This window comes from Talpa europaea (genome assembly GCF_964194135.1).
Source record: "Talpa europaea genome assembly, chromosome: 12".
NCBI lineage: Eukaryota > Metazoa > Chordata > Mammalia > Eulipotyphla > Talpidae > Talpa > Talpa europaea.
In genome coordinates this window covers 39608487-39625753 of record NC_140079.1, presented here as the reverse complement: position 1 = coordinate 39625753, position 17267 = coordinate 39608487, and the positions used below count along the sequence as shown (strand labels likewise).

Below are 17267 nucleotides of genomic sequence, written 5' to 3'. Positions count from 1 at the left end.
TCTCTACTCTTTCCTCGCATGCCTTTTTTTTTTTATTTTTTATTTTTTATTTTTTTTATTTAGAGGCATGTTTTTATTTATTTATTTGTTCGTTCGTTTTGTTTATACATGCACTGGGTACAGTCAGAAGCACGGGAGGGTGAGAGAATTCACCAGAGCCAGAGCGGGGAGCAGAGCAGGCAGAAGGACCGAAGTACACTGCTGAGGGGAGCAGCGGGCGGCAGGAGAGGTCTGCGCGCCATGTGGGACCCTCCTCCGGTGGCCGGGGAGCAGCCGGGGATCGAACCGGCGCCGCAGAGGTCGCCGGCAGCTTTGCAACCCAGCGCTCAACCGCTGCGCCACCGGGGAGGCCCCCTCGCATGCCTTTTTTAGAGCATGTCACTGGTCACAAAGCTGGCAGGGCCCACAAGTCATTCTCAAAAGAAAAGCAAAGATGCCCAACCTAGAGAGAGGCGGAGGAAATGAAGCTAAATTGGAGCAATACCATATGGTCATTCAAACGATTAAGACGCTGAACTCAAAAGAAGTTTGAGATGATGCTGTGTGATAAAAGACGCCTCTACAATGAAATATCGGAGGACACAGATGGTGACTAGAATAAGGTAATGATGGTCGCCATCTAGACCTAGATCTTCTAGATTTGTACTTAAGCTAATTCACAAAACTGTGTGTTTATGTTCTGTGCACTTTCCTGTGGGTTGCATTTCACAATAAAAATGTTTGCAATTTAAAAATTGCAGGTTGTTGGTAAGAAGAGTTAGTTAATCTCTGAGCAGAACAATCCTCACTTTCAGAACAACTCCCTTCACTTTCTTTAAAAAGACCACAAAGTTTGAAGCTCCATATTTTTAAATGGACACTCCACTGTGAGAATAAGAGACTGATTCTATTTGTAACCCATGTGTATATCTTGCATTAAGGAAAAAAAGCACTTCGTGAGCTCTGATGATAGCTAAAATAACAGGATCTAGTCACAGTTGTGGGTCCTCAACTGTAATGCACAGTGAAAGCCACTCACAAGTTATGGGGGTTAAATGAACTTGTAAAGTTTTAGAACAGATCACATAAAAAGCCATCCATTACATTTAAAATACGATGCTTAAAAAAACTGATTACATCTATGGAGCAGTAACAACACTATGAAAACTAAGGACGTGGCAGAGATGCCAACGTAACAAAAAACCGAAATCATGTGCAATAATGGCCATCACTCAAGATCACTGACACAGTGTCAGCTTCAGGGCCGTGTCTGTAGAGGTCTCCGACACAGGAGCCACTAACCACATGAGGCTATTTACTTTCAGTTAGAGTGATCTAGATCTCCATTCTTCAGCCACACTAGCCGCGTCTGCTAGCAGCTACAGTGGTGGGCAGCGTTGTTGTGGGACATTTCCTCCAGAGGCGAAATTTCTGTGGAGTGTCAAATCAGGGTCTACTCAGGCCAATGATGTCACCCCCATTCTCCAGGGGAGGAGACTACAGCACAGGGAGGCTGAGTCCTGGGCCAACTGTCACACAGCTCAGAGGTAACCAGGTCAGGCCCCAAGCCCAGGATCGTTTCTGAACCAAAATAATGTGGCAACTTTCAGCTTGTTCCCCTCATCAAGAAAGAGATTAAGTCTTCCCCAGCAGACCCTGAAACCTCAGATGCTACCAAGGCCTGCCCATACTATGCTTTTTCCTATTCATAAGTAACTATGATAGAGGTCATGAATCAGGCATGGAAGAGGTTAACAATACTAGAACAAGTGTAACAAGCACGCCATAACGGATGTTATGTGAAAGTGGTTTCTCTTACAATTTCTTAGTGAATGTGATATTATCTGATGTGGACCTCAGGGAATGGAAACCACAGAGGAGTTGGTGGGTTAACCACTGAAGTGGGGGAGCCCTGCCCACACTTGGGGAGAGGCGGGGACAGGTGCAGGAACCCTAGCCCCTTACTGCAGTTCTCCTCATCAGACTTGTCCTTGCAGTCGGGGCCGCCGTCGCAGCGCCAGCTGGCGTGGATGCACTCGCCGCTTCCGCAGTGGAACTCCAGGCCCGTGCAGGGGTTGCTGTCCCTTCGCCTGGCCAGCGGGTCGAGGCCCCCGCAGCTCGCCGGCCACTCGTCTGAGCCATCCTCACAGTCGGGGTCGCCGTCGCAAGCCCACAGCTCAGGGATGCAGGCGGAGCTGTTGCACTGGAAACTGGCGGGGCCGCAGGTGGTCACCGGACAGGACGCCTCATCCGAGCCGTCGGCACAGTCTCGGTCCAAGTCACAGACAAACTCCGGAGCGATACACTTGCCGTCCTGGCAGCGGAACTCGTGCTGGGAGCATGTTTGGGGGGCTGTGGAATGGGCAGGGGAGGACAAATTGGTCCCAGGGGAGTCCCCATTTCCCATACCATCCTATTTGCCAGACGGGAACACCGAGCCCAGGAGAGGCCAGACTCCACTTAGCGACCCTGGAGAGGTGGCCAGCTGTGCCGGGAGCCCTAGACTGGAATCACCACCAGGCTTGGGCCCCACCCTGCTCCTCCTCTATGCCTGTTTCCTCATCTGTCATAATTGGGGCACACAAGCAGGGCTATTTAAGGGTTTCCTATTGTTAATATTAAAAGAGCAAAAAACACAATTGTGGCATGTGAAGTAATGGAGGTATTAAATAGCCCTACTGTGGCAATCACTTCAAAATACATATGTGGGGGCCTCCCTGGTGGTGCAGAGGTTAAAGTCTCAGTGTAGTCAAGCTATCACCAGCCACTGCAGCAGGAGTCATGAGTTTGATCCCCAGCCAGGGAGTTATCCATATGGCACAGCAGACCTCTCCTGTCTTGCCTGCTGCTCCCCTCAGCAGTGTATTTCAGTAGATCTGCCTGTTCTGCTCCCCACTGTCTCTGGTGAATCCTCTCACACATCCCCACCTCTGGCCTATACCCCAGTTCTTGTATACATAAATAAATAAAAATAAATCTTAAAAATATATATATAGGCCTCCCCAGTGGCTCAGCAGGCTCAGTGCAGCATTGAGAAGCTGTCCGCAGCCTCCACAGCGCGGGTTCAATCCCGGCCAGCCACGGAGATATCTACATGGCACGGCAGTCCTCTCCTATCTCGCCCACTGCTCCCCTCAGCAGTGTATTTCAGTCACTCTACACTGCTCTGTCTCTGGTGAATCCTCTCACCCTCTTGCGCCTCTGGCCTGTACCCCAGTTCTTGTATAAAATAAAATCTTAAAAAAAAACCAAACAAAATATATGTGTATCAAATCATCACCACGTACACTTAATTTTTTAAAAATTTTTTAAAAGATTTATTTATTTATTTATTTTAAGATTTATTTTTATTTATTTTATACAAGCACTGGGTACAGTCAGAAGCGTGGGAGGGTGAGAGAATTCACCAGAGCCAGAGCGGGGAACAGAACAGGCAGACCGATGAAATACACTGCTGAGGGGAGCAGTGGGCGCCAGGAGAGGTCTGCGCGCCATGTGGGACCCTCGCCAGTGGCCGGGGATTGAACCGGCGCTGCAGAGGCTGCGGGCAGCTTCGCAACCCAGCACTCAATCGCTGCGCCACCGGGGAGGCCCACCACGTACACTTTAAATGTATATGATGTTATACAGTGCTGACCCTGGCATTCAGACGGGGGTGGGGGCACACTTACCACAGCCTTCCTCATCTGAGCCATTCACACAGTCCATCTGGCCGTCACACCTCCAGGACAGAGGAATGCAGCGATTGACACGGCCACCACAGCTGAAGTCCCCCAACTTGCAGGTGACAGACACTGGGGTGGAAACAGGATTGAGTCTTAGCCCAAAAGGAAGACCAATCTGCCTAGGCAGTCCTAGATTTGTGAAGGAGACACCCAGAGTTTTCAGAAGGAGAAGCCCAATCCACCTTTTTGGTGGGTTCAAAATGCAGGGAATTTAGCGGTACTTATTAAAAACTGAAGGAACACTAGGTGACAAAGGTTTTGAAATAGGTTAGGAGTGGTGGCTGCACGGTATTGTGAATATGTTTATGCTACTCAACGGGTCGCTTTAAAATGGTTAATTCTGTATTATGTGAATTCCATCTCAAATTTTTTTAAAGCTGGTAACAGAAACTTCTCTCTCTACATTCATATTCAGTGTATCAGGTTGCTGGTCCCTTCCCACCCACTAGTATGGGGTCGGGAGGTGTGTCCAGGGAGACTCACTGCAGGACTCCTGGGACTCATCGGAGCCATCGGCACATTCTGCTCGCCCGTCGCAGACCCAGTGGTAGAAGATGCACTGCCCGTCTCCACACTGGAACTCGTTTCTCCCACATTTGTCTCCCACTGAGAGGAGGAAAGGGGAAGGAAAGCTGAGAGCCAGAATCAGAAACTGACCTCGCTCTCTGCATTATTTCCTGCCAGCAAAACAATCAACCAGACATACAATCCGACAACACCAGGTTCTCAAGAAATCAAACACACACCACATATTCAATTTCATGAACCAAAAGTATAGAAGAGAATGCACAGAACACATCCAAAAGATCAACAAGTGCAAGACTGTGACATGATTGTTGAGTTCAAAGTGTGGACCCAATGGGACAAGGGAACAAAATATTAGAACGGCTACAACGTGACTAAATACTGAGATGTGTCTTTTCCCCTAGATGTCCTCTTTATTATTTTTATTTTAAGATTTATTTATTTATTTATGCATAGAAGAACTGGGATGTAGGCCAGCGGTGCTGGGGGTGAGAGGCTAGAGGTGAGGGGGGTGAGAGGATTCACCAGAGACAGAGTGGGGAGCAGAACAGGCAGACTGACTGAAATACCCTTCTGAGGGGAGCAATGGGCAAGACAGGAGAGGTCTGCTGCGCCTCATGTGGGTCAGCTCCCTGGCAGGGAATTGAACTCAGGTCACAGCGGCGATAGCTTCATAAAGCTAAGACTTGACCCCTATGTCACCAGGGAGGCCTAGATGTCCTCTTTAAACACCCACAATTTGTATGCTTCCAAGGTGATATTACCTAGACCACATGAACCATCTATACTAGGTCCAGCAAACTGGCTACAGGCCAGTTTAACACTTTTGTTGTCTAAGAAAAGGAGGGAGAGTAGGAACTTCCATATAGAGTTATTTGCTCTGAGGCTAAAGAATATATCCAAGTATCTGTCCTTCTCCTTCTCCTCCACATTATTAAGACCTTCAAGTTTTACCTGGGCACAGATCCCAAAATTGGCTCTACAATTTCCCAATCTCCCTTGCAGGTGGGTGTGGCCATGTGACTGAGCTTAAAGCAAATGGGATCTAAGTAGATGTGACATGCGAATTCCAGGTCATGGCCTTAAGTGGCAGCATTGACAAGTTTACTGCTAATAATGAGCTCTTTGCCCTTCCCACCCCCAGCTTTCAAGATAAAAACAGACCTGATCAGATATTCTGGGAGGTCAGGCAAAAAAATAAATAAAAATGACCAAGAATGCCATTTGAAATGTGACTGCATGTGCTCAATTACAAATGATTAACTTTGCCCTAACTGCATGGTGACTACAGTACAAAGTCATCACCAATAATAAGATATTTTAAAATGTTGTATTTTTTATTTTTATCTCATTTTTCAACAGTTCTGCTTTTGTATATTTCTGTTTTGTAATACACATTTGTAATACTAGTGCAAGAATAATTAATTATATTGGGGAGGGCATGCTTAAAATCTTTTTCACCAATGGGAGTATGTGATTAAGAGTCTGCAAACCAACTGATGAGGACTTTTTTGTTTTCCCTCGATATTCTCTTTAAACACCCACAATTTGTTTTTTATTCAAGGTGATAATGCCAAGAACACACAAACTATCTAAATTTGGCCTGCTAAACTAGTTACAGGTAAATTAGCACTTTTGTTGTCTGGAAAAAAGAAAAGAAAAATTTTCCTTTCTAATGTGAAATACAGGACTAGATTCTGCAAGAGGAAAAGAGCCATTAGAGGAAAATGGATGAAATCCAAATAAATCAGGAGTTAAAAGCAAAAGGTAATTTCGAGCATTAGAGCACAAGAGTTTTGATAAATGTCCTCTATCTAGTGTATAATATGTTAACATTGAGGGAAATGGGATGGGAAGTTTATGAGAATTCTCAGTAATATTTTAGGGGTTAAGCACTGCACTGTGGGGCAGTCAGCAGTCTCTGCAGCACGAGTTCGAGTCCCGGCCAGCCAGGGAACGACCTCTCCTGTCTCGCCTGCTGCTCCCCTCAGCAGTGTATTTCAGTCAGTCTGCCTGTTCTGCTCCCCACTCTGTTTCTGGTGAATCCTCTCACCCCACCCGCATCTCTGGCCTGTACCCCAGCTCTTGTATGGATAAATAAATAAATTTAAAAAAAGGAAAAGAATTCCCAAATAAAATCACTATTTTTTAAAAGTCCTTGAGGTGACAGATAACTTCTGATACAATGAAGGTGAACAGATCTGTGGAGCATTTGTGGGGCAGGGAGAAGACAAGATGGCATAAAGTCTTATGAAAGCAAGACCTCAGAATGATGAGGGAAGAACTGAGCCTCCAGCTCACCGCAATCTTGGCCAAAACTGAAACACTTCAGTATCCAGGCAAGTTAACGCCCAATCAGAAGATGGCAAGAGTGGAGCTAGCCCAAAGCCAGAAGGAACAGTAAGGACATGCCTAGAAGCTTCTAAAGTGCATGAATGTGTGGCTGATGCTCCCTCCACCCACCCCATTTCCTTTTGAACATGCACATATGCAGACATCTGTTTTCCCTCTAAATCACCTACCTGAAACCTGCTCTGGAGGTCACCACATCTCACCAACTGGGATTATAACATTGTAGGGGTGTCTTTTTTGTCCTTTCAGCCTGATGTAATAACATAACTCAGTAGGTATGAAAATCAGGGCCAGTCCACCGCCTAGCTAAGCAAGGCTTGGGGAAGTGGGCTCTTCCACACTCTACCTTTTAGAAGGGCAGCAGGGCAGAAACTGTCAAAATTTAAAGCGCAAAGTTTCTGGGACCCAGAAGAAATACTAACAAGAATGGGTAACAAGTTCAAGAATGTGCAAAGCTGTACTTCTTCTTCTTCTTTTTTAAGATTTACTTATTTATTTATACAAGCACTGGGTATAGTCAGAAGCGCGGGAGGGTGAGAGAATTCACCAGAGCCAGACCGGAGAGCAGAGCAGGCAGACTGACGAAGTACACTGCTGAGGGGAGCAGCGGGCGGCAGGAGAGGTCTGCGCGCCTTGTGGAACCCCTCACCCGGTGGCCGGGGATCAAACTGTGTGCAGCTTCGCAACCCAGCGCTCAACCACTGTGCCACCGGGGAGGCCCTGCAAAGCTGTACTTCTAATAGAGAAAACTGGTGGCAGTTTAAAATATGACCACACATTCTGTGACATTCCCTTCAGGATGTAAGGCCTCATTTTCCACTCTGGGTCTCATTTTCCTATACTCTGAGCTTGGCAACTTGCTTTTAGTAGAAAACGGCAAATGTAAAGATATGTGGCTTCTGAGCCCACAGGGCAGCTTCCTCCATCCCTCTCTTGGGATCGCTTCCTCTGGGGAGGCCAACTATGCGTCATGAGGTGCCCTGGAGAACCCCCAAAACTGCATCATGCTTCGCATCAAAAGCCCCTGAGTGCACCATCTTGGACCCTGCAGTCATTTGGAGTGCAGCTTCATGCGCAACCCTGAGTCAGAACCATCTAGCTATGCTGCTTCCAAATTCCTGACCCCCCGCAGCCATGCAATAATAAAGGTGGGCTGTTTTCAGGCACAATGCTTGAGGGTTATTTGTGCAGCAATAGATAACATAAAAAAGGTACATCTATAACTAGGGTAGCAAGAGACTAAGTGTAGCTAGAGATATATAAATGCAAAATGTATATCGAGTAATGATAATGCAGATGCCTTTCGTGACTGGAAAAGGTAATGTCGAGCATCCGGGTGTGACGTGGCAAGCTGCCCACAATAGTTAAGTGGGGGAAAATCAAAGTGCAGAATAGTTGGTATTAGTTCTGCGTGGCCCTGCTTTTATAAGAAACAAAACTTAGCTGTGTTTCTACATAGAAAATAGTGGCCAAGGGAGCTATTGCTTTAATTTGCCAGAGGGTTGTTTGATTTTCTCCTAGTAATGCTTTGCTCTTGAAATGTTTAAAATGTGAAGCAAAAAAATTAGACTTTAGCCCTAGTCGCACAGATTCTATCACCTCCCAAGCGGTCTTTGTTGCCTTTGGCATTCCAGTGGGGGTTCAGACAAGGCCAGTGGTGTCCAGACGCCCTGGTGCATCTTAGCCAGCCTTGGACAGTCTTGAAGCTGGGCGGAGGCTCTGCAACTCAGCTGGAATCCACCTTTCCAGAGAGTGGGACTCCACGTGTGGTACTATATTCCTCCCCTCTGGTTTACTTTGATAAACTGCCCCCCATCCAGCTGAACGTGGCACACATACACAAGATGATGGAAGGCTTTCATCATTCCAGGAAAAGGCAAGATAGGTTTTGATTTTCCATGACCTGATTCCAGCTGTCAAGAAATGTTGTGCATTTTTAGGACATTAGACTGCCCTTACAAAAAAGATCATCTCTCCCTGCTCTGGAGTCTATGGAGCACAACTAAATTAATATGTGGGTTGCTTCGCCCAGTAAAAGTTATTATTTTCTAGGGCCTCCCCGGTGGCGCAGCGGTTGAGCGCTGGGTTGCGAAGCTGGCGAAGCTGCCCGCAGCGTCTGCGGCGCCGGTTCGATCCCCCGGCTGCTCCCCGGCCACCGGAGGAGGGTCCCACATGGCGCGCAGACCTCTCCTGCCGCCCGCTGCTCCCCTCAGCAGTGTACTTCGGTCCTTCTGCCTGCTCTGCTCCCCGCTCTAGCTCTGGTGAATTCTCTCACCCTCCCGTGCTTCTGACTGTACCCAGTGCATGTATAAACAAAAAAACAAACAAACAAACAAACAAATAAATAAGCATGCCTCTATTAAAAAAAAAAAAGTTATTATTTTCTAGATAACTTTAGCTCTTCCGGAGACAGTGTCTGGAGGCATTCAGAGCAGTGCGGTGTAGGGCACAGCATCGTAGCTAAGCTCCAACACAGCCTGCATCAAAACTCATTTCTCCCAAAGCCCTGGTAATAGAATTGTTGACCTTTACTTTTTATTTTTAAAAAGATTTATTTATGCACACAAGAACAGGTGTGTAGGCCAGAGGTGCAGGGGGTGGGGTGGGAGGATTCACCAGAGTGGGGAGCAGAACAGGCAGAGCCACGAAATACACTGCTGAGGGGAGAAGCAGGTGAGACAGGAGAGGGAGGTCTGCTGCACCATGTGGGTCTCCTCCCTGTCAAAGGATCAAACTCGTGCCACAGTGGCTGCTGATAGCTTGATATCACTTAAACTTTAACCCTGCGCCACCAGGGAGACGCAGAATTGTTGACCTTTAGGCCAAAAAAAATTGGGAAAGTACCAAGATCCACGTGTGGTGTATGCCCAGGCCCAACTTGAGGGGTTCATGCCATGAGACCTAAAGTTCTTATGAGGCATCTAAAGTGAAAAACTTGTCAGCGGGCCCCAGGTAACTCCAGGACAGGAGCAACAGTGATTTTCTTATTGAGGAACAGAAAATCCTTGTGATGAAGGCACAAGTCAGATATACAGGTATATCTGTATATCTTTGAGTTCTCAAAAACATAAGGACAGAAGAACTCTGATTTGACATTTCTGGTAAAGGACATGGAAGAGAGACATGCCTTTTGATCCATTTCTGCTTTGATGGTTCTGTGCAGACTCCCTGAGAGGCAGTGCAGTGAAGTGCTTACATAGATAGGCCTGGTTTTTGTTGTTTTTTTTTTTAAGATTTATTTTATTTATGCATACAACAGCTGGGTGCAGGCCAGAGGTGTGGGTTGCGGGGTGGGGGGGGTTGGGGGGGCAGGAAGGAGGGGGGAGTGAGAGGATTCACTAGAGACAGAGTGGGGAGCAGAACAGGCAGAATGACTGAAATACACTGCTGAGTGGGGCAGTGGGCAAGACAGGAGAGGTCTGCTGCGCCATGTGGGTCACCTTCCTGGCTGGGGATTGAACTTGTGCTGGAGTGGCTGTGGATAGCTTCATAACGCTGAGACTTAACCCCTTGCACCACAAGGGAGGTCCAATAGACAGGCCTGATTTTAAAGGGCTCTACAGGCCTTTTAACTATGCAATAGAACAACTTGTTGAGCAATGGACTTAAACCCTCTGGACCTCAGTTTCCTCCATGTAAAATGGGGAAGAAGAACAGTCTCTATTTCCTAGACAGTGTCAAGAAGATTAAAGAACAACACAGGGGCCTCACTATCAAGCTATCAGCAGCCACTGCAGCACGAGTTCAATCCCCAGTAGGCCAGGGAGCTGACCCACATGGTGCAGCAGACCTCTCCTGTCCTGCTGCTCCCCTCAGCAGTCTATTTCAGTAGATCTACCTGTTCTGCTCTGCACATTGAGTGTGGTGAATCCTCTCACCATCCCTCCAAGCCTCTGGTCTATACCCCAGTTGTTTTTTTTTTTAAGATTTATTTATTTATACAAGCACTGGGTACAGTCAGAAGCGCAGGAGGGTGAGAGAATTCACCAGAGCCAGAGCGGGGAACAGAACAGGCAGACTGACATAGTACACTGCTGAGGGGAGCAGCAGGCGCAGCAGGAGAGGTCTGTGCGCCATGTGGGACCCTCGCCCGGTGGCCAGGGATCGAACTGGTGCTGCAGAGGCTGCAGGCAGCTTCGCAGCGCAGCGCTCAACTGCTGCACCACCGGGGAGGCCCTAAACCTTTTTTTTAAAAAAGAACAAAAACAAAACAAAAAAGGGACCCACCCAAGTCTGACATAATAAACATCTGATTAAAAAAAGAAAATCAGGGGCCTCCCTGGTGGCGCAAGGAGTTAAGCACAGAACTGTGAAGCAATCCACAGCCTCTGCAGCAGGAGTTTGATCCCCTGGCCTGGCCCACCAGGAAGCAACCCACATGGCATAACAGACCTCTCCTGTCTCACCTGCTGCTCCCCTCAGCAGTGTATTTCAGTCAGTCTGCCTGTTCTGTTCCCCACTCTGTCTCGGGTGAATCCTTTTATCCCCCGCACCTCTAGCCTGTACCCCAGCTCTTGTATGCATAAATAAATATATCTTAAAAAAACAAAAAAGACAATCGATGTATCCAAATCTCCAAATCATTGTGTGTGTCTTTTACAACAATATGCATCCATGATCACATTTACATGAAGTTCTAGTACAGGCAAAAATAATCTATGAAGAAATCAGATTAGTGGTTGTTCTAGTGTGTGGGGTGGTGAGTAAACTGGAAAGAGTATAAAGGAACTTTCTGGAAGACTAGAAATATTATCCTATTGAATAATATCCTAATGGGAGGAGGCTATGTGGAAATAGACACTTAGCAAGACAAACTGACCAGTTCACTTAATATCAAAGGTATGTCAATTACATCCCAATTAGAAAAGAAAACAAACTGTGAGTAAAGTTCAAGTCCAGGACTCCTGCTCAGGAAACCAGTCAGGTGAGATTAGAGGAGATATGAGAAGGGCCAAAAAGAGGACAAAGGTGACAAAGACAGAGGAATACAAGGAGTGTTTAAAAGAATTTCCAGAACTTGATAAGTGAGGGGGCCACTTTCAGGAGTGCAGGGAACTAAGAGAATGAGCAGAAGAGAGAGAGGGAGGAGAGAAACCAGTGAGTTGGGCTCTGGAATCTGCTGTGGTCACACATACTGATGATTGATTTGTCCAACACCTGATTCCAAACAGGATGTCGCCCTCAGAGGTGCCTCTATAATACACCCCACACCCCACTGACTCACAGCCCGATCATGATAATGCCAAAAGGAGGAAATTACTCATTTTTTTGCTGCTATCACACAGGCCTCTCAAAAAATTAAAAAGGAAGTTCAGGCTGGGGGCATTTGCAGTGATAGCTCAGAGGGGAAACTCCTGTTATTCCACCCACCCCCACATAGGTGATGGACCTTGGGTTGCCACTAACGCACCCAATACTCTCCTCTCCCAAGCTTTGCACAAGGACATATCTATAAAATGTGCCCCTGGAAAGACTGGAGCTAGTAATTATACAGCTTAAGTCCCTTTAAAGTACAAAAAAACCCTGGAAATCTAGCTGTCCCCTGACAACAGTGTCCAATATTTGCTAGCCACTGATGGCTGTAGACCTCATGAACAGGAAGACCCCAACTACTACATATTTCTGTCAATAGCTGTCATCAGCTCTGGACAATGTTTTGTTGTGTTTTTTTTTTAATTTATTTATTTATGCATACAAGAGCTGGGGTACAGGCCAGAGGTGCGGGGGATGAGAGGATTCACCAGAGACAGAGTGGGGAACAGAACAGGCAAACGGACTGAAATACACTGCTGAGGGGAGCAACCGGTGAGACAGGAGAGGTCTTCTGTGCCATGTGAGTAGCTCCCTGGCTGGCCGGGGATCAAACTGCAGAGGCCTCGATAGCTTCACAGTGCTGTGTTTAACCCCTTGTGGACAATGTTTGAAAGTGAATGGATTTAATTGTGGCAGGCACAGCAGGACAACAGCAGGCTGGGAAATGAACTCTCACTGGCTTGCTAGTTGAAAGAGAGGAACAGCCATCAGGAACAGAGTGATCACCCAGTGACGCACACCAGACAGGTGTCCCCAACACCGGAGACAAGAACTAGCCCTATTCCAAACAGCTCAGCCCAAAGAAACCCCAAGTCTTTCTTGTTCCCTCCTCATTGCAGATCAAAGTTTGAATTTTCCATGTCAGTTTTATTTTAAGTTCAGCAAAAGCAAACCAGAGAACCACCCCACACCCCCTTATACTGGAGATAACTAAAATTACACAAATACTGCATTTTCCTAAAAAAAAAATCTCTAAATTTTAGTACTTAGAGCTCATGTCACAAATGATATCAAGAGCAAGATTACTAAAATAGGGCCTCCCCTGGTGGTGCAGCAGTTGAGCGCTGGGCTGCGAAGCTGCCCACAGCCTCTGCAGCGCCAGTTCAATCCCCAGCTGCTCCCCGGCCACCAGAGGAGGGTCCCACATGGCGCACAGACCTCTCCTGCCGCCCGCTGCTCCCCTCAGCAGTGTACTTCGGTCCTTCTGCCTGCTCTGCTCCCCGCTCTGGCTCTGGTGAATTCTCTCACCCTCCCGCGCTTCTGACTGTACCCAGTGCTTGTATAAATAAATAAATAAATAAATCTTAAAAAAAAAAAAAAATCCAGCTCCCACTATCCTCTTGCCAAATCTAAATTTGAAACGTCCTAAAATGAAAATCAAGTGGGTAGCTCAGCTTGTTAGGGGGAAAAGGATGTCCTAAAGCTAATTCCATACAGGCTTTGTGGACTCCACCCCCACCCCAGGCCAAAGCCAAAGACACTGGGAACTCCAAATCCCATCACCACCAAAGGGAAGGTGGCTGGGACCTGAGGGTGGGGTTAAGCAGCCAGGTTGGCATAAAGCCAGACACGTGGGCTTTGGAGGGGTCCCCCATTTTGGCTCTCCGCCAGCTCGCAGCGTCTGGCCAGCTCTGAGAAGGTCGGCGGATCGGGTAGGACGCATTAAAGGCTTTATTTCCCTATTTTCTCCCTGAGTTGTACATTTTCCTTATTTCCTTTTCCCGTGTAAATAAACCTTTTATTAACCTTTTGTGTGTGCCTGTAGTGGAGGATTAATAAGTCCCTTTCAAGCACGCGGGTGAGGACCCACAGCCAGGAACCCGCTTTATTTATATCGGGGCGGCCCTATAACAAGCTGAACCCATTTAAAGTCTCTGAACAACCCCGTGGGGTTGGTCAACTTGACCCGGCAGGCAGAGCACGGGCGGCCGCAGAGACAAGTGAGAACGAAGGCTTCGCTAGGGACCCCTCGGAAAACTGCGGCCTTTGCCAAGGCGATCCCGGCGCCCAGAGCGCACCCCGTCCCTGCTGCCGGACCCGGCTACAAGGAAGCGGACGTGCGCCCCCCTTCGAGACAGGCAGCTCCCGCGGAAGCTCCCGGTTCGCCAACGCAAGAACCAGGTGCTGGAGTTACTGGCGCTAGCCCCGCCCACAGCGCGCAAGCCCCACCCCGAGATGGGCGTGTCTCCGCAACCGCCATATACCATTGGCCAAGGGGAGTGGCTCGAGACTCGCCTGTTCATAGCGCGCCCAATGGGAGCTCGAGGGCGGGTCCGCCGGGCTGGAGGCGGCAGCCCGCGGCAGAAGTGCGCGTGAAGCGCCTGAGGTGAACGTGCTGGCCTTGCGCCGGCAGCGCGCGGCGCCCTCGAGGCGCACAAAACCAACCTGGCCGCGGTAACCCCTGCTGGCAAACGGTAGCCGGCGAACGCCCGCAGGCACTTTCAGGCTGAGCAGACGGGGGTTGGTCACCCTCACCCCTGGAATAACTCCGGGAGGAGACCCTACCCAGGCATGGAGTTCCCTGGCCCAGCGCCCCCTGGGCTTTGAGGAAGACCAGGAAGAGGCTTTCCCGGGAAAGCCGCTCGGGGTTTCCTTCCTCCACCAGGGTTCTCGTCAGCGCCCCCAGTGTGGGAAAAGCTACGTCCCATTTCTCCTCAAGTCTTAGAAGTATTGGGTGATTTGGCTCTCCCCCCGAATTACCAGGGATTTCCGAATTCGGGGGGCCCACCCCAACCTCCCGCGGCGCCCGGAGTAGCCTTACCTGCTGCCCCCGCCACGGCGAGGAGCAGGGCCACCGCCCAGCGCAGTCCCCAGTTTTCGGGCCTCATGTTTGCTGTCTCCCCCGCGACGGCCGGGCGCTGGCAGCTGTCCGCAGAGTCGGCGCTGGAAACCCGGCTTCGCGGGGCCCCAGTCCTTTGCAACATTTCAATGTGAAGTTTCTCGCAGGGGGAGGAGTTTGCGGTGGGGTGATTTTCAAATATCTTCGCCTCACTGGGAGAGGAGGAGTTTGGAACGGCCGATGTGACATGGACGCCTTAACCCTTGAAGCCCAGACTCAGACTCCAGCCCTTTCTAAAGCCAGGGCAGGCTGCTTGATACGCTGTAGTTCGGCAGCTGGAGACCAGCTCGTCTCTCCCGCCCCACCCTGCAACGCTGGAAATGTGCCTCCTGAGAGATTTTGCCACGGTGCTCCTGGAAGATTGTTAACATCCCGCTGTTTTTCCAAATTGTCTAATAATCTAAAGACGACCTCCCCTCTACCTCAAAAGAAAAAAAAAAAACACTAGCTAAGTTGGACACACACACACACACACACACACACACATACACCTCACTTTTACTTTCTAGGAATTGTGTATAGATTTTAATTGACTGTAAGTGAATATTGTTTTGAGATTGTTTATACAGAGATTTGGAAGAACAATCAACAAGGCATTTAAATAAAATCTTTAGGAAAGTACACCAAAAATAATTTTATTTTGTGGGATCCAGTTCTTGGATGAATTATGAGCAAAAACATTTCTAAAGTCAGTTGACCCAAGCCTCAAGGTCTGGACATATTGATTTATCCTTGTAAGAGGAGTTTAACAAACAAGAAGGCTGCTTTCTCTCCCCAAAACAAAATCAAAACAAAACAGGGCTTTTGCCTGATTACTGAAGTCAATTTGGGAGATGCTGGGTTTGGAGAGTGGGGTCCTTGGATTAACTCTGGGAAAAGTTTCACCAGAGCTCCTCTTTCAGTGGCAATGCCAAATTTCCCAGGCAAGTTTCTCCATGAGACAGAGGCGTTAGTTATATCTAAAAGGGCACGTTTATTATGGGAAAAAAGAGAAAGAAAAGGGAAACTTGCATAGACACAAGTGGGCAGAAAGAGCTGCCCCAAAAGGAGCAGGTTTGCTAAAAGAGGCCTTCAGGCAGGCAGCCTTGAAGAGAGCTGCCTCTGCGGAGGGAGAGAATGGGCGAAAAGCACCTGCATAGTCACAGGTGAGCAGGACTGCTGCTTCCTGTCAGTGCAAAAATTGCCCTGATACAGTCTTCTCTTTGGGAGGGGCTCATTCCTTCGTGGAGTGGTTTGTTTTTGTTGATTTTGAATAACTATGTAGAATTTGAAAAGGACCAGAGATTCTACAATGGCCCTTAATCTCCATATCCTCACCTCTGGTCTGCCCCCATGACTCTTGCTTAGTCTGTACCTTGTGATCTAGAGGTTAGTGCCTAAGGATTGTCATTTCCATAGCTAGTTTAATAATCATGTTAATCAATTCTACCCCCACCTCCAGCTCTTGGCATTGTAGGAGCTAGATTACTGGTCTTATGGTGCCTCCTTTCTCTCCAAGTTTTCTATTCTTTTCCTCCATCAAAAACCACAAAGGAGGGCCTCCCCAGTGGCGCAGCGGTTGAGCGCTGGGTTGCGAAGCTGCCCACAGCCTCTGCAGCGCCGGTTCGATCCCCGGCTGCTCCCTGGCCACCAGAGGAGGGTCCCACATGGCGCGCAGACCTCTCCTGCCGCCCGCTGCTCCCCTCAGCAGTGTACTTCGTTCCTTCTGCCTGCTCTGCTCCCCGCTCTGGCTCTGGTGAATTCTCTCACCCTCCTGTGCTTCTGACTGTACCCAGTGCATGTATAAACAAAACAAACAAACAAACAAACAAACAAATAAAAGATGCCTCTATTAAAAAAAAAAAACAAACCCACAAAGGACAGTTGCTCTCCAGGAGTAACTTTTTTTTTTTTTTTTTTAGATTTATTTATTTATGCACACAAGAATTGAGGTACAGGCCAGAGGAGTTGGTGGTGAGAGGATTCACCAGAGACAGAGTGGGGAACAGAACAGGCAGATTGACTGAAATACACTGAGGGGACAGGAGAGGTCTGCTGCTCCATGTGGGTCAGCTCCCTGGCCAGGGATAGAGCGCATGCTGCAGTGGCTGGGGAGAGATTCATAGTGCTGAGACTTAATCCCTTGTGCCACAAGAGAGACCATAAGAATAATTTAAGAATTGGGGAGCCTTTTGGGGGTTGGTAAGGTTGCTTGAGGCCCTTTACCAAAAAGGCACCTATGAGAATCTCCTGTACCTACAAAGGCTCTGGCTTTCTTGCTGGCTTCTTCCAGAGGTGGATTTCTCTGGTGTTTTACAAACTGAATTTGGCAGGCATACTAACCTCACAGCAGGCTTATGGGGAAATTCATGAGGGAAAGACAGAGAAGAAGCAGAAAGAAAACTAGTTGTTAATTCAGAGGAAGATTTTTATCAAGAGTGTAGGGCAGGTGCCTCCCTGGTGGCGCAGGGGTTAAAGAGAGTGCTATCAAGCTATCTCCAGTCACTGCAGCATAGTTCGATTCCCAGGCCAGCCAGGGAACTACCCACATGGTG

The 17267-nt window shown here is 48.2% G+C and overlaps 1 protein-coding gene across 1 annotated transcript in view; it reads right to left on the bottom strand.

Annotated features, from left to right (window-relative positions):
- LDLR (low density lipoprotein receptor) overlaps positions 1-14722 on the bottom strand; it is a gene marked incomplete at both ends in the record, with an annotated part of 32150 nt that extends 17428 nt beyond the window's left edge. The window contains 4 exons of the mRNA XM_084249965.1: positions 1945-2331; positions 3651-3773; positions 4188-4310; positions 14656-14722. Of these exons, the coding sequence (XP_084106091.1) occupies positions 1945-2331; positions 3651-3773; positions 4188-4310; positions 14656-14722 (700 nt within the window). The remainder of the gene's footprint in view (positions 1-1944; positions 2332-3650; positions 3774-4187; positions 4311-14655) is intronic.
- Between the last annotated feature and the right edge of the window lie 2545 nt (positions 14723-17267).